Here is a 23,405-nt window from a genome sequence, read left to right as displayed (position 1 = left end):
AAGTTGACAGTCTTTGAAGGCTAAGAAGAATTAGCACAGAGTCAAAGTCTTACAACTCAAAGAAATTCAGGCCTGCTGAGCTTGTCCCTATTGGGCTCTGAGATGCTGGGGATAATGCATTGATCCACAAAACTTTTTTTTTTAAGAGATTTTATTTGTCAGAGAGGGAGAGTACAAGCAGAGGGAGCAGCAGGGAAAGCAGGCTGAGAGAGAAGCAGACTCCCTGCTGAGCAGGGAGCCTGATGTGGGATTTGACTCCAGGATCCTGGGATCATGACCTGAGCTAAACACAGACGCTTAATCAACTGAGCCACCCAGCTTTCTCCACCTACAAATTGTTTATTGCTACCCATGCTTAATGCCTAATCACCTGCCATATAGACAGAGGGAAAACAGAGAGGATCTGGTGGCAGAAAGTTGCTTCCAATTGCTTTTGTTTTCTTGCTGAATTAAGAAAATACTTAATTAAAGAAAAACAAACTTACACCAATAAACATCAAAATGTTAACAGTATGTATCTCTGGATAGAAAGTACTCCCAACTCTTTAAAATGGAAGTTGCCCATCTTTAAAGAGGGGCAAAGATTAGGCTAATGTAATGTAAACATTAATTTCTCTATAAAAAGCTTAGTAGAGGAGGGAAAAATTTAATGGGTGCTAGCTGACTTTTCTCTTAGGACTGATTTACTTCTAGTTGAAATTTCAATTACTGGTTCATTATTATTAATAAGCAACCATGCCTGGGGGGGCAGGGCCTATTAATAAAACATGTAACTTTATTCTTAGTTCAGAATGAATAAATAAAATTAACCTTCAGGAAAAAAGATGTAATTAGCTGAGAATGAGGAGGGGACAGGAGTGAGGAGGGTGGGGAATAGAGGACAAGGTGTGACTAACTGACATTTTGGAGAATGGAGATTGACTGTGGAAACAATTTAGGAATGCCAGGCAGAGCTCAGAATCCACTGACTCACGTCAGCATGGTGGTGCATTTCCCTCCATCCCTACTCAGCTGCTCAGGTGCTGGGGGAGGTGCAGACGGCAACTGGAGGTTCACCAGGGGTGGGGTTTGCCAGGTGAGTAGGGCTGAAAAAGCAAAAACCAAAGGACTGAAAATGAATGCAAAAAACCCCCCAAATATATTAATGAAATCCCAGCTACGTAAGGATGAAGTCAGGACAAGAGGTAACCTTAACAACAAAAACGTGGAACCCACTAGATCTCAGGGAAGAATTATTAGAGAGAGGGCACTCAAAGATAGGAAATGGTGGTCAGAGACCGGGATGCTTGAGGTCAAGAATGTGGGAGCTGGGCATTGTCGAGGATGTCAAGAACTAGAGAAGGGCTGTGGACTTGAAGATTAATGGAAAGCAAGGAATTAGAGACTAGGATTCTGGGTCACTGCAGAGATGCTGAGGTCACCAAAGAGAAGTGGAAGGGTCACAGGAACAGAGAGTGAGAGCCGGAGGTCTAGGTAATGAAATATCCTGTGAATAAGAGGGACTGGCTACAAGGCTGACAGATGCCCATAACAAGGTCAAGTGATACATAGTACATTCAGATGGAAAGTGCCTCAAGGAGTAAGGTTCTGGTCTGGAGTAGGCCCAGAATTACAATGGGGAAGAGAAGAAACAGCCACCATCCGAAAAGGCTTTGTGGAATTGGTGTCCTTGGAGGAGAGGCATGCTTCAGAGCAAGACAGAAGTGACAACTCTCAGAGAAGAGGCTAAGGATAGGGGGTCTCTGTGGCTGATGGTGATGAGTTCTGGGGGCAAAATAGAAAGGTTTGGGGGAGATGAAGTTTAGAGGGGGAGTCTGAGCATAGGCTGACCTACTACATGGGGAAAGAGCCCAGAGATGGAGAAGGTTTGGCCTTGTGGGCATGAGGGAGGTCAAAGGTGATGAGAGGCTTGATGGGGAGGCCCTGGAGGCCTCTTAGGGGACAGTGGGTAAAGGAGTTCTAATTACAGCACATTGATACTGGTCTCTTAGTGGGCAGAGTTAAGACAGCAGTGGCCTGGTCTTCCATGAGGAACAGGACATTTCTTCAAACTCTCTCAGACATCACAGAGAGCTGTACTTCCACACCGGAGCACTGACCCTTCCATTAGGTGATAAATTCATTTTGGAAGGTTAATTAATTCAACACATACTACAACTGTTGTGTGCTATGCACTGTTCTAGGCACATGAACCGTGTCAGTAAACAAAAGAGACAAAGATCCCTGCTCCCAAGGCTCTTACATTCATGGTATTAAATAATGAATAAGTAAATTATATAGTATAACAGAAAGTGATAAGTGCTATGGAAAAAAGAAAAGGTAGAGCTGGGCAAGGGGGAATCTGGTGTGTTGGTGGTGGGCACCCACCATATTAAATAGGGGGGCCAGTGTGAGAAGGTGACATTTGAGCAAAGACTTGAAGGCAGTACATAGAAGAGTGTGGCAGGGAAACGGAAGCGCCAGAGCAAAGGTCCTAGAGTAGGAAGCTTGCCCTTTGTGCTGGAAAAACGGTATGATAAGCAGGTGGCTAGAGATAAGTGAGCAAAGCAGAGAAAAGCAGGACTGTAGCAAAAGTATTTATTACTCAATGTCATTAAACAGATGGCAACGATTCACAGAGAAAGAATCCATGACCATATAGACAGCAGCACATCACACAAAAACAGTCTGAGTTGGAAGCCAGAGCTAAGGTAAGATTTGAATTCAGTTCTCCTCATTCATCATGGGACAGTGAACAAGCTGCTTCACCTCTATGAATTTTGAGTTTCTTCTCTAGAAATAAGAAGTTGGAGCAGAGATCTAAGTTTGCACTAGGTTCTAAAACCCAAGCCTCAAGGGAATAGGGACTCAAATTCTAAGGACAACTGGATATATTTGTCTCTATAGGTTGCTAGAAGCTTTTTAAAGGTTAGACAGAACAATCCTCATACAGTTTGCTATTAGCTGCAAGAGGTATACTTCATAACCTTACATCCTCAATTAATTTATTCAGAGTCCCATAGAGGGCAGCCCTGCACTTAGAAATGGGAAAAAGTCTACCACTTAGCAATATGACTGCTGTCGTCTATTGGGCCATGACGACTAGCACCATCAGAATGCATAACAAGACACCGGGGAAGTTTTTAATAAGGTGTCTGTTTTTCAACATTTCTTTAGTCATGAAATGTGGCTTTACATTATGAACAGTTAATACCAGCTCCTGAATGCCTGCTTTTTAAGTTTTTCTGGGCACTATACATGTATTATTTCACTTACTCCTCAAAATAATTCTATCAGTGATGAGCTCTCATCATTTTACAAATAAGAAAACAGAGGCCCAAAGAGTAGAGCCTGAGATAGGGATTCTTGTTCACATGATTTATTGCAGGAGTATTCTCAAAAGAAGGGGAGAAAGGAAACAGATTAGGAAAGGGGAAGGAGGCAAGTGGAAACATAGTCTCTGTGGAGTCTACTTCAATCTGACCCCACTGGAGCTCTGGCAACTTGGATTATACTGCACAGCTGGTTCTACTGTGAGAAGAGGATAGCCTTTCGCACCCTTGTTTTAGTCAGTCATATCTTGGGAAGCCACCTCACCCTCCAACAAGGGGGTTATAATCTCTAGGAGGAAAATTCTGATATGGGAGCAATTTTGAGCCATCAGCAGTCAACACTTGGAGACACTGTGCTTTGAGAGTACTGGACTGGCAAGGTAGACTTGGGGGGGGACACCATAGCAAACACCAATAGATACCAGAGCACGGATTTTCATCTCAGTCTGTTTGCCTATCACACCTTAGGTTCTCAGGGAACTCAAGAGAGAGATTTGTTTGTATTTCTCAACAATGTTCACATACATAAATGTATAAATACAATAAAATCAACAAACTAGGGAAAGAAATAATAAGGAAAAGAGATGAAAGGATCGGGAACAGAATGTGAACGGAATGAGGCTGGCCTCTTTGGGACATCTGCTCTAACTCTATGGTCAATTTCAGGCCAGCCTTAACCCTGGGATGCATCACAAATACAAAACCAATTTCTATCAAACACTAGAGAATAAAGTAGATTTTTTTGAGAATTTGATGCAGAATGGAGGTGTGAATAATGTTGCACATCATGCTGAGAAACTTCCTTACAAAAACTACCCTTCAAACATCTCTGCTCTGGTCTACTATCTAAGCTGACCCTGGCCTGCCTCAGAACCACCCGCTATTTTACAAGCACATCCTTGGATGGGGGTGCAAGGGCCACGGTGGTGTTTTAACTCATCTCCTGCTCAAATACACTGAGCAGAACAGATAATTTAATGCTTTCATGAGGCATCAAATTTTCCTCCAAGCTTCCTGGAAAACAGAGCCAAGAATATTAAAAAAAAAAAAAAAAAAAAAAAAAAAAAAAAGGAAATAGGGTAAACGAGATAATTTTCTGTTGTACAAAGAAGGAAGCTCACTAGTTCCTCACAGGAGGTAGCATTTTCTGGCACCTAATTCTAAATTAAATTTCTCATGTGGTGTTTATATTGGAAAATCAAGTAATACACAGGTCTTCCAATATTTTGTCTTCAAATATTTGGTAAAGAACGTGTCCCCATTAATGTCTGTCAGTGTTCTATTTCTTCCTTTCCCAGCCCCTACTGCAATCTGTAATTAATGACTTTACATACCTGTTCATTTGTTTATTGTTAATTGCCTCCTCCCCTAGAACTCGGTGAGGGTGGGGCCTGGTCTGGGTGGTTCCCCACTGTGTGCCCAGTCCCCCTCAGGGTCAAGTAAGCAAGCTGCCAGCTACTTCTTGAATAAATAGAATAGGTCAAGCATTAGGGGGATGTGGTCTGACAGAAAAGGCATTAGGAATCAAAATCAATGGGGTCAAAACAGTCTAGCGCAACAATCAAAACCAAATAGTTTGTGATGGAGAATATTTCTAATTAGTAACTCATATTACTCAAACTTTAGGCTTAAAAATTGTGTTATATAACAGGGAGGTACACATACATATACATATACCTGGCATCCAAAGGAAACAGTTTTGAACAAGAAAACCAATACTGCCTTTTGTTTTTTAGATTTTCTGTTTTCTATGCAGTACTACTTCCTATTTTCCTGACAATGTTTAAGTCGGTGCCCTGTACTCTGCAGAGATGCTGGCAGGGATGAAGGAGCTGGGTCACATAAGAGCTGAATGTAATCCAGGCCCACCTTTTCAAATATCAGAAACCTGTATTTCAGGTTTATATTTAGCAATGGTATTTGTTTATGGATTAAGCCTCTTCAAAAGCAAAATTTCAGAAACATTTATGAAGAAGTAAGTTTCTATGGTTGCTTTAAGTTTTAAATATTTCTAATCTTTAAACACTAATACCCATTCATCATCACAATATTTCCATATTACTTTAGAAAACCCAAACGCATGGACAATGGGGCTGACATGTTTTTGTATCTGTGAGTTTGACATTAGTAGGTAAATAGCCCTGGAGGATATTTTGTCCATGCACCATGAGACAGTTTTGCCCGACACAAGGAAGTGTTTTTAAGATTCCTCTGTCAGAGAAAACTAGGCCTTATCATTAGGATCATGATTTAGGCAACAACAAAAAAAATGAACATAGGACAGATGCTAAAAGATACATACCCTTCTTTTAAAATACTTATTAAGATTAATAATATATGCTTGGTTAGTTTTCCCTAGTAAATATTTTATGGTGTTGAAATTACTAATTTGTTATAAAAATTTCTTTTGTCATTCCCAAGAGAGTTGGCAGGACCTGAGGTTCTGAAACACAATGTTTAGCAATTCCTGTTGTTTAATATGATCAAGGCCATTGGGTATCTGTAAGTAATTTTTAACTGCAATCATCAGTGGTTCTTTTGGTGATAAAACTGGCAATTCCATTAAGTAAATTAAGTCATATTAGGAGATGAAACCTGTCCACTGATGTCCAATCTCTCATCCTACATAAACATAGGGAGAGCCACTGACAGAGATGGGTGTTGCTGCCAACACAGATCATGAATGAATGGATGGACAGAACCATAACATCTTGCTCAACTCTCAGGCACTAAGTCTATTAAGTTTTTTTGGATACACTTCACCACTACTTCATAGAATCAACTACTTTCTCCCTGCTCTGTACATGTCTCCACTAAATGGTGCCCTAACATAAAAACATTCTGTTAAGCACTTCACATGCATGATTTCTTTCAATTCTCTCCAAAGAGAGGTCTTGCACCTTATTTCCAGATGAGAAAACAGGCATATCACAGTTTGTTATGACCATGTATTTGCAGGTCCACTTTCCCTGCTAGTAATTTGGGTTCTTCAAAAACTCAAAATGTTTTGTTTCTCTTTGGATTCACCAAACTCAGCCAGTTCACTTTTATTCAACCTACATATATTTCCTGAGTTCCTTCAGTGTGCCAGAAGTTCCCCCAGCCAGAGCCCACCAGCATACAGGGAACATGAGTTGATGTGTTCTAACCTCCAACGTTAAATCGATCCTTAGATGTATGTCTTATAAGTAACATACGTTCCTGCAATTGGAAGAAATCTGTCAGATAAAATTGTCTCTTCAGGAACTTGGCAGTGTTTCAGACCTAGCAGCCAGGCTGATAATGACAGTGACTCAAACATCTGCAGGGAATCACAATGTTGTCAACAGAGGTCTGTCTGCACCAAGGCCTCAACAGCATGGATTTTGGGGATGTCAGAAGCAGCACAGGATTTTGACAGATGGTCAGATTTCAGGACCTCCCTGGGTTTGCTATAGGACAGACACCAAATGCTAAAATAGAACTCAAAAAGGTGAAGAATTTAAGGAGGAAAAAAATGAATTGATATCAAATAATAGAGAGAGGCCCTGAAAAAAGTGAAAAGAGCCCAGGCTGTAGAGATCTAAGAGACAAACCTAAATGTGGGAAGAAAGGCAGATGTTCTAAGAAAGGACAGAGCCCAGATAAAGAAGTCCACTGTATCTAGCAAAACGTTTGTGTAGTTTTAAAAATATGTATATACGTTTTGACCCCCAAAACTCTTTCTTTCTATCTTCAACCCTTGGCCAATTTCAAATGGAGACAGTAATTCTGGTCACATTTAGTGAAAGAAAAAAGATTTCTCTGAAGCCAGAAGAGTCATACCATATGTCAAGTTTTACTTTAAAGCAAAATCCTAGGCCACTTACAGATCTTTGGAATAAAAACGTAAGACAACAAAACTGGGTGCCCCAACACACGCTGAAGAAATGTGAAAGAATGTTCAAAACATACACTGCTGTTTAAATAGAAAAGATAACTGAGAATCCAGTCCCACCAGGTCCTACAGGCATTGGCAGTCCTTTTCAGAAATGTGGCTCTTTTTCTGGGTGCTAGGGCAGCCATCAGAGAGCTCTGAAGGAAGAACACTCTTAGCATCTCTAGCAGATGCTGTTGGAGCCACACCAAGGGTCCCTCACAACTTGATGCATTTATTCCCTCTGTTGTCCTCCTTCGTTAGAAAACTGCCCTTGGCCTTACAGAATCCCCTTTGCCCCAGAGACATACCATACCCATCCACCCCAGGTCAGACTCTCATTAATGTCTGAGTAGCTCAGGGCAGGGGACAACATGAAAGACCAACTTGCCTTAAGGTGGGGCAACTCTGGGGTGTAAGTCAAACTCCAGAGCTCCCATGGGATCAAGCTAAAGCTCAGTCTAGCTGAGACCTCATCTTCCCTGCCTTAGCCTGATTTGGACACCTCTCCTCCTATGAGCCCAATAAATCAGGGGCATCCAAACCTCTGCCTGAGGCTCTGCTTCTAGAGAATCCACCCTAGGCAGCATTATGATCCTTCTCCATCACCTGTCACAGCTGTAATTCCTCACTTTCTTCTGCCATTCTTTTCTTTTTTTAAATATTTTATTTATTTTTGTGAGCGAGAGAGGGCACGAGTGGGGGGCGGGGAGCAGAGGGAGAGGAAAACATGATCCCAGTGTCCTGGGATCATGACCTGAGCTGAAGGCAGACGCTTAACGAACTGAGCCACCCACGCGCCCATCTTTTGCCATTCTTTGAATAACTCCCCCACTGGATATGAGCTCCTGTGCTCACCTCTGTATCAGCACCAGCCACAGGGATCTTCACTCCCTAAATACTTTAAACAGATCTTGTAGACATCTTTCAGCCACTGACATTAATGTTCATTACAAGTTTGTCATGTTGATGTTAACCAAAAGTGACACAGTGTTTCTGTGGTGGCCGTGTTCATTTGAAAATATAATCAATTGCCAATTTACCGGCCATTTAAAAGTTACCTATTAATTGCCATGAAACCAAATGTCACCTGCCTCCTGCAGCAGAGTGGGTGATAAAGGTTGTTCACTTAACTATATTTGGCAAATTAGCTGCTTACTTTGGGTTATTAAACACTGAAAATCCCAAGAGGGACAGATTTATTAAAAATCTGGGTTGAGTGCTCAGAAAGCTCTAGTATATGAAAACTTTAGGGCCTAAGCATTGTAGGCATTGACCTTGTTTTCATTCAGCAGTCAGCACTGATGTACAGTGCATCAATAGGTCATTTCTACCGAGGGCCTCCTGCTCTCTCTGTGCAATTTCTTTTTTTTTATATACCATTTTTCAAAAGTGGGGAAGTGGGGAAAGCAACTCAGCATCAAACATTATGATGAAAGTGCAAAAATGCTACCACTTTGAACATAAAAGAGGCTGGGACCTAGGGGATGTACATAAAGATTCTGATAACATTGTTACAAAACTAACAGTGAGTTCAGTAAGATGCAATGGTACGTTATGAAGCACTTCTTTCCCCAATATCAAAGTTGTCTTTGATAAGATGATGGAGTTACCCACTTGGAGATTAGAGCATCAAATTCAAATTCAATAACCTGATCAAGGCTGGGGTTGGAACTGATTTCTTTGTGATCTCTAGGAAGTCCTGCCCTAGAGTCCATGCTGCTGAAGGCAGCATGTGGCTAGCCTTGTGCCAAATTTTAGAGTACACTATTAATGTCAACACAAACATATGGCATTGAGGCATCATAATCCCAGCCAGAACATAGTGTCCACAGTTATTTTTACTATACAAAAGAGACAAAATGCCTTAATCAGGAGGGTCTGGACACTCTCTTTGCACAGTTCCAAGGTCACCTAAAGACAGACAAAACAGATGGTCCTGGTATCTCCAGACAACCTCTACAGCACAGACACTCCAACATCCACAGTTCTCATCATCCACTTTTTTTTTTTTAAAGATTTTATTTATTTATTTGACAGATCACAAGCAGGCAGAGAGGCAGGCAGAGAGAGAGAGAGAGAAGGAAGCAGGCTCCCCGCTGAGCAGAGAGCCCGATGCGGGGCTCGATCCCAGGACCCTGGGATCATGACCCAAGCCGAAGGCAGTGGCTTAACCCACTGAGCCACCCAGGTGCCCCTCATCATCCACTTTTAACCATAATGTTTCAGAATGAGATGCTATCTGTTCAGTGACTTTATGCCAATATCCTTATCCAGGCAAAATAACATCTCTGGTGTCAGTCACACAGGTCTGATATATACCAATGCACAAAATACCACTAGTTTGCATGTCTCTTTTTATACTTGAGGACTATGATAGACATTGCTAAGTTCATAGATGCCACCCCACGTCTCGACTGGTATTAGACCTTGTCAGTAGTAACATGGTACCCAGCCCAAGCCTTGGACTACATCCAGAAGATGAAGGCTAATAGTTCTAATTACACAGTGAACTCTTTGCTAAGAGGTCCTGCTGAGAAGAGGGGTGGAAACCCTTTTTGTAAAAAATTGGAGTTTACTTTTATGGGTCTGTGAGTAATTTACCTTGCCCAGGACCTAGGACCTAGGGGCAATAGGGGCTCCACAGACCCTGATGAATAAATGAGCTCCCAGGCAAACACAAAAGAAGGGAAGACTGGACACTGTTTTAAGAGGTGATGACCAGTACTGACCATGTGGAGAGAAGGTACAGAAGCCTGGAAATTTTGGTCTAAAGAAACCACAAAGGAAAAGGTCAGGTGTAAATCAGGTATAAATGGTAAATATAAAAGTTGACCTAGACATTAAATAGTCTCAAGGTTTATGGGTATTATTCTTTTCACTTCAATATGTTTTATGCAGCTATCTATTTTATTTTATTATATTTTACTTTTTAAAGATTTATTTATTCACATGTATTATATTTTATTTTTTAAAAAATTTATTTATTTACTTGATTTATTTATATACATGTATGGAGGAGGGTCAAAGAAACCCAAGCAGACTCCACACTAAGAGTGGACCTGGTGTGGGTCTTGATCCTTTGGTCCCCAAGATCACAACCTAAGCCAAGAGTAGGAGGCTCAACTGACCATGCCACCCAGGAGTCCCCAGATCTCCATTTAAAAAGACTAGCTTCATTCCAGTCATGTTTAACCAAAAGTCCTCATGCCAATCACTCTAATACGCATCTGGGGGTGGATGCCAAAGGTGGTCAGTCAGCCTGCAAGACTGAGCCCTGCACTGGTTCCATTCCCACTGAACAACCAGCAGCTCTGGATCCAGCAGGGCAAAGAATATACCAGTCACATCAACAGGGGCATCCTTGTCCAAGAGATGGTAACCATCCAACCATCATCTGGAGCCTGTGTGCTCTGACATGCCTGTTAGATTCTGGGACCCTGGTTCTGGGAGTCATCCCTGAGAGATCTGCTCAGTGTGCTGACCTTAAGGACCACCCATCCCTGCACCCTCCCAGTCCTGGGCACCCACCCCCTCAGTGCCATCTCCTCTTTCAAACTTCTATAGTCTTTCTTTGGATGTGCTCCTTTGTGAATAAAAGGAGGAGGAAAATGAGCACTTTCACTTCTCACTAGCTTTTTAAAAAAATAAACTACTGTATGATTAAAGGAAATTTAGAAAGTAAAGCACAAATTAAAATAAAAAATTATAATAAAAAAATTACCCAGACGTAATCATTTTCAATTTTTAGCAATATTCCCTCTTGATCTTTTAAAAATCAGTACAAATGCACATATGCATGCCTGCATTTATTTACAAAGTTGGGGTCTTATTATATACTCATTATCTTTATTTTCAAAATATAAAGGCAGTTTAATAAACAGTCACATTACTCAAGTCAGTTGGAATGAGAGATAAAATCAAGACTTTCCAGGCATGAGTTTTTTCTGGTCCAAAGGAGATGCACCCATCTTTATGTAGAAAAATATGAGAAGATTCAAAACAAAAGTATCAACATGACAAAAATCTGACTGGGGTTTGGTACTTTTTAAAAAAGATTTTATTTATTTATTTGACAGAGAGAGATCACAAGTAGGCAGAGAGGCAGGCAGAGAGAGAGGAGGAAGCAGGCTCCCTGCTGAGCAGAGATCCTAATGCAGGGCTGGATCCCAGGACCCTGGGATCATGACCTGAGCTAAAGGCAGAGGCTTTAACCCACTGAGCCACCCAGGTGCCCTGTGGTACTTTTTAAAGTATATTTATTTCCTTATTTTTTCCAGGGTGATCAGAACCACCCTGGAAATCAGGGAAGGCAATATTTGTGATTTTTGAAAGTAACTCAGAATCATAAGTTAAAGTTTAATTGCACATTAAAATCATTTTGTGGGGTGCCTGAGTGGCTCAGTGGGTTAAGCCTCTGCCTTCGGCTCAGGTCATGATCTCAGGGTCCTGGGATCGAGCCCCGCATCGGGCTCTCTGCTCGGCGGGGAGCCTGCTTCCTCCTCTCTCTCTGCCTGCCTCTCTGCCTACTTGTGATCGTTCTCTCTGTCAAATAAATAAATAAAATCTTTTAAAAAAATAAAAAATAAAACCATTTTGTGGCAGTGAAACTTCAAAATCATATCCTCCTGCTGATATAGTGTTACTTTTGCCCAGTAAAAAAGAAATTCAATTAATCTGTGAGCAATTACAAGCTGGGAAAGATAGCAGCACTATAATAATCACATCTTCAGTTCATTTTGAATAAGAACGAAACTGCCAAAAAATCACTACCTCAGAGAAAAAAACTAGTGTTGTTAATAATTATTGCCATTGAAAGAGAAAATTCCAGGGTGAATATCCATATTTATTCCAAATTGTCTTTGTGAGTCATTAAGTCTGGCTCATGTGAATATAAGATATTGTATCATAAGAAGTAAATGGGGTTTTAACACGTTGCCAGCGTTTTGTAGCTCAGCATTCTAGAAGTGAAGATACATGATACTGTCTTTGAGGTGATTAATGCTTAGAAATAGCAAGGACCCATAACTGTCAACCCATACTGGCATTTTATTGCTCCAGAAGGTTGTAAATGCCAATGCTGCTTTACCCTAGGAAATGGAAATCATGCATTTATTAGAATTCCTTAACTGGCTTTATGGTCAACAGATGGCTCATGAATTATTCATAGGTGTAATATAATAAACCATAGCAAAACCTCCGACCTGGTTCTATTCACAGCCAGGTGTGTCATCCATGTAGACAGCTCCAAGCGTCTGCCCTAAGGAATGAGTAGGAATTTCTTTCAAAATCAGATGCTATTACTAGTAGCCCAGGAGCCGGAAGGTGCAGATTTCTTTTTTTGCAAAGACAACAGATTCCCTTTGTATTATTTACAAGACAGAATTTTAAGATGTTTCCATTTGGCTTTCTATTTGACTTACAATCGAACTTACAAATAAAGTATAGCAATCTCTACTACTATATATATACTATTATCCATCTATTATTACATCTAAAAATCCTCCATTATAATCATAAATACTCTAGAGAAATGAGAGAGGTGGGCACATTTATTATACCTCAATGCCTAAACTCACAGTCTTTACCTGCCTGTCCTCACAGTTTTTACAGAATCACACTGAATTACTGTAACAGTGAAGCCAGGAAATGTGTGTTAATCTCAGTTTCTCTCTGTTGATCCCAAATCTTTTGGCCTTTTTCCCGTCTCTAGATTCCCCATTATGAAGTAGATAGGGGAATGGAATTCAAAGTGGGGAAGTTTACTAATTTTCTTTCTTATCCCTGGAGAGTAGGTAGGGAAAAGTGAAAAGGTATGATAACAAGAAGTAGGAGTTTTGTTTTATTTATCATCAGAATTTAGGTTAAAGTATATATACACAGAAGGTGCTATGGTTATTCTAAAAGAGTTTAAAATTCTTCTTAAATGTCTTACCTCTTTCCCTACTGGCATGTGAACCTCAGGTCTATGCTAGGGGTTAGTTGAAACAGTAACAGTGGTAACAAATGTAACAAATAATAATAAATCAGCTTTATATTAAATAGCACCTATTGTTACGAGTAATTTATGTATATTATCTGGCCCTAAATTAACTTAGCCAGATAACTATGATTACCTCATTTTAAAATGAGAAGATGCAAGGCTCAGAGAATTTACCCAGCTTGTTCAAGTTCACATACCTGAAACTGACAAGAGCATTAATGGAGGGCTTTACAATCTTCCATTCGCCCATCTGATCCACTTTCCACTGTGCCCCCCAGGTGATTGACTCCAATGGACCACATCAGCTGACTCCATGACCCTCTAGTTCTTGGTGGGTTCGGCCAACCAGGAGCCCAGGCACGTGGCCAGAGGGAGAGTGTGGTCTATTTTCAGGATCAGGGTGTTTCCTTCCTCCAGCTCCTTCTCCAGAGGACCAGCTTCATCCCTTACCCAGAGGTCACAGCACCTCCTGCCCCCAAAAGTAGCCTCTCCCTCCCCTAATTTCACGCAGGAGATAGTAATGGCTATAGAGTACCATATTATTTAGGATTTCCCTAGGGCTTTATAAATAGGCCTTTTTGTGGTCCTCTCCTGAAATGATCCTAATCTGAGCATACTGTTTCCTGCTGAGACCCAAACTGTACATACGCTATTTATGTGACATGCTCTGAGGATATATACTCTGTGCCTTCAAGAAGCTTTTATTCTGAGCGGTAGAGCAGAAGTAAAAAACACAGTAGTCATGTTTCAAATGCCCAGTATCTGTCACCCCCGTTCCCTACAATTGTTGGGGAGCCACTCCTTCAACATCATGTATAGTTGGTAAAATTTGGGGTGCCCTCCCCTGGCTTCCAAGTTTCTGGGTTTAAGCCTGGCTGTTTTGAGTACACAGTTAGCAAAAGACATGTTCTGAACAGCCAAGGAAAGCCCTTTTGACTCAGAGCGCTTCACTGGAGAGAAGATAGAATGTCCTGAGGTGTACTTTCCTTGAAATCCTGGAGTTACCCAACTGCCACCCATATCACCTCTCTAGTGCCCTTCCCCTTGGCATAGACAGGAGGGGCTTGAACATTTATTTTCAAAGTGTGCATTTCATTGCAACACCAAGGCAACAACTGGTTTCTGCTGATATCAAACAAATACATTTATGCATAAATCTATATTAGTTTTGCTGAATTTGAAACGTTTTGCATTTATATATTGTGATGCTCCTTTTTATATATCAGCTTGGCTAAGCTATAGTCCAAAGTGATTCAAACATTAATCTAGACGGTACTGTGACAGTACTTTGTAGATGTGATTAAAGTCCATAATCAGTCAACTTTAAGTACAGGAGATTATTTTAGATGATCTGAGTAGGGTTGATTCCATCAGTTGAGAGGCCTTAAAGGTAGAACTGAGGCTTCCCTAAGAAAGAAGAAATTCCACCTGTGAACAGTGCCTCAGCTCTTGCATTAGTCCTAGCCGGCCTTCCTGAGGGCTGGCCCTGTGCTCTGGACTTGCTCAGCCAGCTCTCACAATCATGTAGGCTAGTTCCTTGCAATAAGTGTTCACACATTTCCCCTACTGGTTCTGGACCTCTGGGTGACCCTGCCTGATACAAATAGCTACTAGGAAAAGTAAAGTGTTGAGATTTTAAAAATATTCTTAATTGCTATAATTAAGTAAATTATGACTTTATTATTATTATTAGCTCTGATTTGGGGTTGGGGGGATGGAGAGACAACAGGAAATCATTAAGTAGATCCAAATGGGATGAGTACAAAGTTTAAATTGAGAAAAAAATCACATTTAGTTCTATAAAATGCTTTCACTTCTTTTCATACAATTCACAGCTATGCGGCATTCAGAAAATGGTGTTAAGGAAGGTCTGAGATATCATCCAAATAAGCTCACCCAGCGACTTCTGGGATCCACAAATATGTACATAAAGAAGGCTGACCCCAGCTGGGTTGAAATACTAATAAATTCAATAAAACAAATTTAATATGTGACGTGTCCACTTGGGGGATTTATGGCAAGACATGAAGAAAATTCTAAATAATAATGTCTGCTAAATGTGTACTTATACATAAAATACTTTACCAGATTGTTACCTTGCACTTCAGACTCAGCTGCAAATATGAATTTTAGTACAAATTTAAATTATTTCAAGAGATATACATTAAAACATTGTGAATTTGCAAACTGACCTTTTCTTACCCATTTAGCAAATACACTTGTCCTTTTCCCTCTCAAAACTAGAAAAGGTATGTATCAAAATGACCCAAGATCTACGGTTGGCATGATTCTCCAAGCAGTTATAATGATCAGATGTGTGCATAGTAACTGGAGATTATGAGAAAAGTTTTAAGCTTCTTTAAAAATTATCATCTTCTGGGGCACATGGGTGGCTCAGTGAGTTAACATCTGCCTTGGGCTCAGGGCATGATGCCAGGGTCCTGGGTTCAGTCCCGCATCTGGTTCCCCGTACAGTGAGGAGTCTGCTTTTCCCTCCATCTTCCCACTCCCGCCCTCTCTCTTTCTCTCAATGAACAAACAAAATCTTTAAAAAAATTGTCATCTTCCATAAAAACTATGTTGAGATTCCACAGCAGACTACAATGTGCTCCAAAACAGTATATAACTCCAAGTGCTTCTTGGATCGGTTTCACAATTTTCTGGACAGCTAGAGCTCTTCTGCAGCCTGACCTTGAAGTAAGGGTTTCATGAACAGCATCACACTCAGGCCTCAGTGATCTTGTCTTCAGTTTAACATCTAGATTGCACCTGGTTTTTAAAGAGGGGAACCACAAACCTTGAACACACGTCAAGTATATATCTAGAACAACTCAATAATGAATAGAAAAGGCTCTAAGAGAACAGAGAAGTTCTTTGTCCTCACATTCAGGCCAGAATACCATGGCTGGGAGGGACCACACCATAGTGTCTTTGCTGGACAGCCCACTGCATAACATGCTACTGCTTCTTCACTGGGAATTCATACCAGCAATTTCTTACTTGCTATGTTATCATGTACGCCATTCAAAACCCCTTCATACTGCTTAAAATACTTTGTATTTTGTATTTTGTAAACCATTTGTGTAAGGTTCCTTCTCAAGTGAAATGACCAGAATAGAATCCAAGTTGCTCATAATAGTAATAAAAAGCTAAAAATTAATCAGGGAGGGGTGAGGGATAGGAGGATGAAGACCAAGATTTTGCCATTTTGATGCATCAGGTGGCATTCTTTGGTGAAATGTCAGGTACCAACATACAGCAGGAAGGCAAATGTGCAGCGGAAGAGGAAACCTAAAGCAAGGAGACCTGTCCAGCACCATATACTGACAGAATACAGGAAATGGAAGAGAGTCAACTGTTGAATGACCAAGCTTTACACTTAAGAGTAGCTTCTAAACATAAACCTAAAATAACGGACCTCTGAAGATGTAGATTTCTGGTACATAGCAAAAATATGCAGATGTTTTAGTAAAATAAGCAGTAAACAACAATGAGCAAAGGAGATCCCCTGGGGAAAACACGGCTTTTACTTTTAATACAGATAAGTGATCAGTAGAAACAGAAACGTACACATGTTCACACATACATATAAACGTTGATTTTGGACACATGCAGAACATCAAACTTTTCCTGGTGTCTGTGATTCTAGGAAGAAGCTTTGTGGGTTCAGTGTGATCACATTTTTATATTTAAACACGAGTGTATAAGCACGAAGGCACCCTCTTTGCCCTGGCTGTTTGGTTCGTCTCTGTATCAGTGGCTCCTTGCACACTGCAGGATACCCTATAAGAAGGGCCGGATAGGCAGGTGAATGGAGAAATGCATGCGCGTTGGAATAAGTAGTAAGGTGAAGCATGGACCGACGGATAGAAGGAAACCAGATGAGCTTAATGAGAGACTCAGTGGAAGTCATTCCCCCTTTTAACGCTCTATCACTAATCTTGACCAACTGTTCAGAGCTCACTTCTCACACCATCAAACACCCCCTAACCCCCACCTGGCTGGGGAGGAGGGACGGACTGGCTTTGGCAGGCAGTTCACACACGGCATTTCATTTGGTGTGAGCAGCTGTTAAGTCAGCTCAACAGCATCCATCATGAGACTGATGATCGGAGAGAGGACCTGACCTGGCACTAGCCACTCCGCAAAGTGCTCAAGCTGGATTCAAATCTAGGCTTTTTCTTAACACAAAGTGTATGCTTTCCCTCTTTACATTCCTGTGACATCTAGATGTCAGGCCCTCTCATGCATGAGCTATCTGATGACAGGCATACAACTGTACTAACTTACTTCTGCTTTGTCTGTCTTATGTATATATTCTCTCATGACACTAAGGCATGATAACTTTATAATATAAAGCTAAATTGAAAAAAAAATTAATCATTCATAATTCTACTCTGACACACAAGTAGTTTCCAAGTCGAGTGATTTTTGGCATCTGAGTGTCTTGGCCAGAAATGGGCTGGCAGAGACTCTTCCATCTTCCTACACAGTGATTCTAAATCATGGTCAGTCAGCAAGTTGAAGCCCAAAAACGTGAGGCAGGATTTCCTAAGACTTTGGGGTGCCGTTGGCCCCTTCTTCCAACACTGGAAATCCTAGGTGGAGGAAGCATTGTCTTCTACAGAGGTAACTTTGCAGGACAATTGAGGCCCTCCTAGATGGGCTGGGTATCTCTGGACAAGCTAACAGCTCCCTTTCACCCACAGAGAACCCCCGCATTAGACTGAATTTTACAGATGCTCCATTTCTGTCCCTTTGCTGAAAGGGAGGAAGCTCTAATTCAGAGAACATATAGCTATTAGTGTTTCTGGGTCCTTCCCAATATCCAAATTGCTTTCCAGCAGACTGGTGGCAATTTTGTTCCTTCTCATTGTCAGTCAGTCTCAAAGTTACAAAGTCATAACAACAGGTTCATGAGTTCAGACACAACAAGCACTGACATCTATGAGGTATTATCACATGTTGGGTGATACTTAAATCTTTTTAAGATTTATTTATTTAGGGGCACCAGGGTGGCTCTGTCGGTTAAGTGTCTGCCACTGGCTCAGCTTATGATCTCAGGGTCTTGGGATTGAGTCTTGCCTCAGGCTCCCTGCTCAGCAGGGAGTCTGCTTCTTCCTCTCCTTCTGACTGCTCCTCCCTCTGCTTGTACTCTCTCTTTCTCTCTATTTAAAGATTTTAAATAAAATCTTTAAAAATATATATTTATGTATTAGAGAGAGTGCGTGTGCACACAAATGGGGAGAGAGGCAGAGGGAGAGAGAGAATCTCAAGCAGACTTCCCACTAAGTGGGGAGCCCAATGCAGGGTTCAATCCCATGACCCTGAGATCATGACCTGAGCTGAAATCAAAAGTCAGACACTTAACCAACTAAGCCACCCAAGTGACCCAGGACCTAAGTTTTTAAGTGCATTATCCTACCTGACCCTCATAACACCCTGGGATAGGTGGCTTTATTACAGCTACCTTATAAATGGGCCAATGAGGCTCTGAGAAGTTAAGTTACTTACTTAAGGTCATAGAGCTAAAAATGGTGGGTCTGCAGTTTGCACCCAGATGAACTAGGGGGTTAGATGTGTCTAAATCAGTATGCTATGCTACGTGGTTCATAACTGGCCTTCAAGAAAGTCCATTCATTCTCTGTTTGTGAAACAGAACCACATAGTGATTAATTTTAACAATGATGCTCCATCTATGTAACCGCTATTGAATATCCTTATGCCATTGGTCCTACTTGAAATATCTGCCTTTAATTCCTTTTAATCCCCCACATGCTGACCTAATGGTCCTACTGCAGGATGTGGCTGACTGACATAATGAAGAGGGGCTACCTCACAGCAGAAGAGGAAAATGTGCCTGGCAGAGAAAGCAAATTCCAAATCAGACAAGATGGAATGGGGGGAAAGATGCATTTGTGTGGCCCTCTGACATTAGGCATCTCAACTAGAAATAGAGGGGTTCATTCAAAATGCAAATCGGAAACCTTCCAGAGGTGGGGCCAGGAAACAAGGGTTTTATGGCTGATCTGGTTCTGTAAAGCCAGTGCCTACCCCGGAGGTCTCCACCCTGCAGATGACCCTTTCCTTTCCTATTGAGACTCCAGAACACAGAGGAAAATGGGCCTCTGGTGGTAGGGATCCCTAGTGATCTGCTCTAGAATAACCTTCCTGTTTCTCCACCCCTATTTCCAACTTGCCTAGTTCTTCCAGTTGAATGTGGTGACGTCAGGAAACCACTTTAAGTCCTTTCTGAAGTAGAAGAGAGGTGTCAACAAATAAAGTAAATATCCCTATAAAAATGCATGTGGGTCCCTTTGCTCTCTGGATCTCCTGCTACCATTCTCCCTCCACCTATGAACTCCAATCTTCAGCAAAAACAAATCAACCGAAAGCTTCAAGGAAAACTGCCGAGGAAACATGTGTGGGAAACATGGTCCTTGATTTCAACCCTGGACACAATGTCCTAAGATGTTTTTTAAAGCTAGATTTCCTTCCAGAATTCAACTTGCACAGGTCTGCCAGATAAACATTTTGGATCCAAACCGTAGTTAGGGAAACGTTTGTGTGCTTCGATTTGAAAGAAAAGAGGAAACTGCTGGGGTTGAGAGATTGCAAAGTGCCGTTCCATTTAGCGTGACTTTAAAAGCACAGCAATGATCAAAGTGACATTTCTCCTCACCTCCTCACCGTGAGGTTCCTGCCTGCACAGCGTCCCCCTCATGAGGGGGAAGGCACTGATTATCAGAAGAAGATTCGGTGTACAAGTAGCTTCCTAAGAAATGCGGTTGTTTAAAATGAGCCCTGACTAATGTGGCTTATGTAAGCTCACATTTAAGGCAACATCTGCCTCAGTCTTGATTCCCCAATTAGCAACCTGTTATGGTTAAACCATCACATGGTACCCCAGAATACTCGACTCTTTTCAGCTGGAACTCTCCCAAAAGAAATACCCAACAAATGTATGTGGTGCCAATAGCATTCCATGGATATATCAGCTAGTCATACTAGTTTCACTGTGGGTCCAGTGCTGTCTTTATATAATATTACTCCTCTGCCAAGCTGTACAGATTTCTTAAAGTTCTGTTTGCTGGCTGAGGAAGGGAAAGCAAGCCAACCTGCTCATGGACTATAAATGCCATGATTAGGGAAATAAAGGCAATAGAAGAATTGCATAATCATCAGCAAAAACAGTTTATTGCATGTTATTCCTGAACTCTGACTCCCTATGTAATATTAAATAATCACTTCATTACCTGGGTTTGTGCTTTTTACAAGAGGATCTCAGAAATAAGCACTCAAGAAGTGATTCCCAGTTTGATGTGATGGCCTTTAGGGAGGATTATGGGGAAGTGCAATAAAGAGTGGTGGTGGGAGGAGACATTATAAACAGACTGAACCATGGTCATGAGGTGGGTCTAGTAGTTTCCACTTCTCACCAGGCTTCTGAGACCCACACCCACAGCCTCTCTGATGTCCCCTGCGCCAGTAATGGAGATGAGAGCAGCAAGTCATGGTCACAGCTACTGCTGGTCCTTGACATCCCCAGGGATAATGCTGAGACAGAGAATAACCTGCTTTGGGTCTGAAACAAGAGATGTGTGGAGGTACAGTAAGCTAACACGACTTCCTGCTTTGTCCACTGTAATCAAGAGTCTCTGCTCCTACTCTTTTGTACCTGATACCAAGGGTACTCAACTCAACCTGCCCACATTGGTGGACGTGGAGGATATGGCCGAACTGCTTTTCATGGCTCTTCATTCCTCTGGCTCATGCAGGGCCCTCCCGAACAAGAACTCTGTGTGTGACACGGAACACCAACCATGGTCATGCTAGATACTGTCAGCTAGACAGCCATACAGAGAGAAAATTATTTTATACATGAATCTATTTAACTCTGTTACACTTACTCAATGTAGTACATATATAAAACATATGTGTATATAAAATATATATGTATATTATATTATAGATGTTTATATATATAAGCTTATATGTATATACTTATATGTACAAACATATATATCATATATAATATACATGTATATTTAATAACACTGCACTGTTTCATATTAAAATTTCATTCCTCCACACAAATCCTCTTGCTGTTTTAGTAGCATGTTTGAAGACCATAAATAAAATCCAGTAAGTTTTCTTGAGCCAATAAACCTGTTACAGATTTTATTGATAGTAACAAAAGAAAAATAGATTTTCCATAAGCTGTCTAAAAAGGAAGCATTGATCAGTGATTAAAAAAAAAAAAAACCCACTGTAGTACAGGACATCTGGAATGGCAGTGTAAGTAGCTTGGCAAATCCTCAATGGTTAGACTCAAAAGTAAAAAACAAAACCAAAAACCAAAAAACATTCTCCCAAAAGCAGTGATAAAACTCCAAAGCAGGGGCGCCTGGGTGGCTCAGTGGGTTAAAGCCGCTGCCTTCGGCTCAGGTCATGATCCCAGGGTCCTGGGATCGAGCCCCACATCGGGCTCTCTGCGCAGCGGGGAGCCTGCTTCTTGCTCTCTCTCTGCCTGCCTCTCTGCCTGCTTGTGATCTCTCTGTCAAATAAATAAATAAAATCTTAAAAAAAAAAAAAAAACTCCAAAGCAAAAAGAAAAAAAAAATGTTAAAAACAACTGTTTCAGGACTCTGGAAGTGGTGCAAAGGCACAAGTGAGAAGGAAAATTGAGAAGCATTTATTCAAATAACACTATGGAGCCTCCAGTAAGAAGAGCAGAGTCTGTACCTCTTAGCTTGGGATAGACCCCCGCCACACAAACACGCCCATCCCCACTCAGCAGTTGTTAGTTCTATGAAGGTGAAGCAAGCCATGAAAGCCTGTGGTTTTACTGCCAAAGGAAGCCAATCTGATTTGGAGCAAAGCACAAAAAAACCTCATGTCCTAAGGCATTATCAAAAATGGCAGCAATCCCAGAGACAGAAGAATGGAGAAAGACAAAAGCCGTGATCTTATTTGGGCCAAAAAACAGAGCAGCAGAAAGGCTGGAAATTTACTAAGAAGACCTGACACACGAGGAAGCCACAGTGGATAATGACTAACTTCCATATATGCCTAGGGCTCTGGAAGGCTGTGCACAAGTGCAAGGCTGCACACACTCAGCAGAGACTGGAAAGGACCCTAGCTATTCCCATATTCTTATCAACCAAGAAATCAGTATCCAGCAAAACTATCCTGCAAAAAAAACAAGGCAAAATAAAGATTTTGCTAAGTAAACAGTGGGAAAATTCATTACTACCAATATTTCACAACTGCATTCAGAAAACAGGAAGAAAGGACACTTTCCACCTCATTCTACAAGGTCAAAACCAAATGCTAAGTAGCAAAGTTACACAAAGATATCATAATTAAAGAAAACTATTGAGCAATATCCTTAGGAATACAAACACAAAGATCCTTAACAAATATTACAAACCAGATCTAGGATCACTTAAAAAGGATTATACACCATGACTAAGTTTGTAACATTTGAAAATCAACTAATGTTACACACATATTAGTGGGAAAAGGACAAAAAAATGCCTGATCATTTTAATAGATGTGGAAAAAGGATTCCACAAAATCCAATGTTCTTTCAGGACAAAACTTTTAACAAAGGAGGAATAAAGAGGAATCTCCACTCAGCAACAGTATTCATATTAGCTAAATAATAGAAACAATCTATTTATTGAATGGACAAACAAAATGTGGTAGTTCCACACAATAGAATACTGAGTAGCAATAAAGAGGAAATACATGACTTATGCACCTTCAGCATGAAATAACTCACAAATAGTACACTACATGAAGGAAGCCAAATGCAAGAGATGATATATTGTATGATTCTATGTATATGAAATGCCACAAGGAAATTCCCAGAAAAGGCAAATATACAAAGATAAGTAGATCAGTGGTCACCTGAGGCTAGGGTGGGGGAAGAGACTGAGTGCAAACAGTCACAGGGGATCTTTAGGGAGGAAATGGAAATAGTCTAAAACTGGGTTGTAGGAATGATTGCACACGCATCTATAAATTTACTAAGTGAAGTAAGTCAGAGAAAGATAATTATCATATGATCTCACTCATATGTGGAATATAAGAAACAAGGCAGAGGATCATAGGGGAAGAGAGGAAAAAATAGAACAAGATGAAATCAGAGAGGGAGGAAAACCGTAAGAGACTCTTAATCATAGGAAACAAACCGAGGGCTGCTGAGAGT

At 41.0% G+C, this 23,405-nt stretch overlaps 1 protein-coding gene across 5 annotated transcripts in view; it reads right to left on the bottom strand.

The window, feature by feature from the left end:
* MYRIP (myosin VIIA and Rab interacting protein) overlaps window positions 1-23,405 on the bottom strand; it is a 390,291-nt gene that overhangs the window by 256,104 nt on the left and 110,782 nt on the right. The window contains exon 3 of one of the 5 annotated variants that reach the window (XM_082746224.1): window positions 974-1,085. The exons of the other annotated variants lie outside the window; for them this stretch is intronic. Within the exon in view, the coding sequence (XP_082602350.1) occupies window positions 974-981 (8 nt within the window). The 5' untranslated portion in view covers window positions 982-1,085. The remainder of the gene's footprint in view (window positions 1-973; window positions 1,086-23,405) is intronic. 5 annotated transcript variants of the gene reach the window in all.

The sequence above is a fragment of the Mustela nivalis genome, assembly GCF_964662115.1.
Source record: "Mustela nivalis genome assembly, chromosome: 1".
NCBI lineage: Eukaryota > Metazoa > Chordata > Mammalia > Carnivora > Mustelidae > Mustela > Mustela nivalis.
This window is presented reverse-complemented; position numbering and strand designations above follow the sequence as displayed.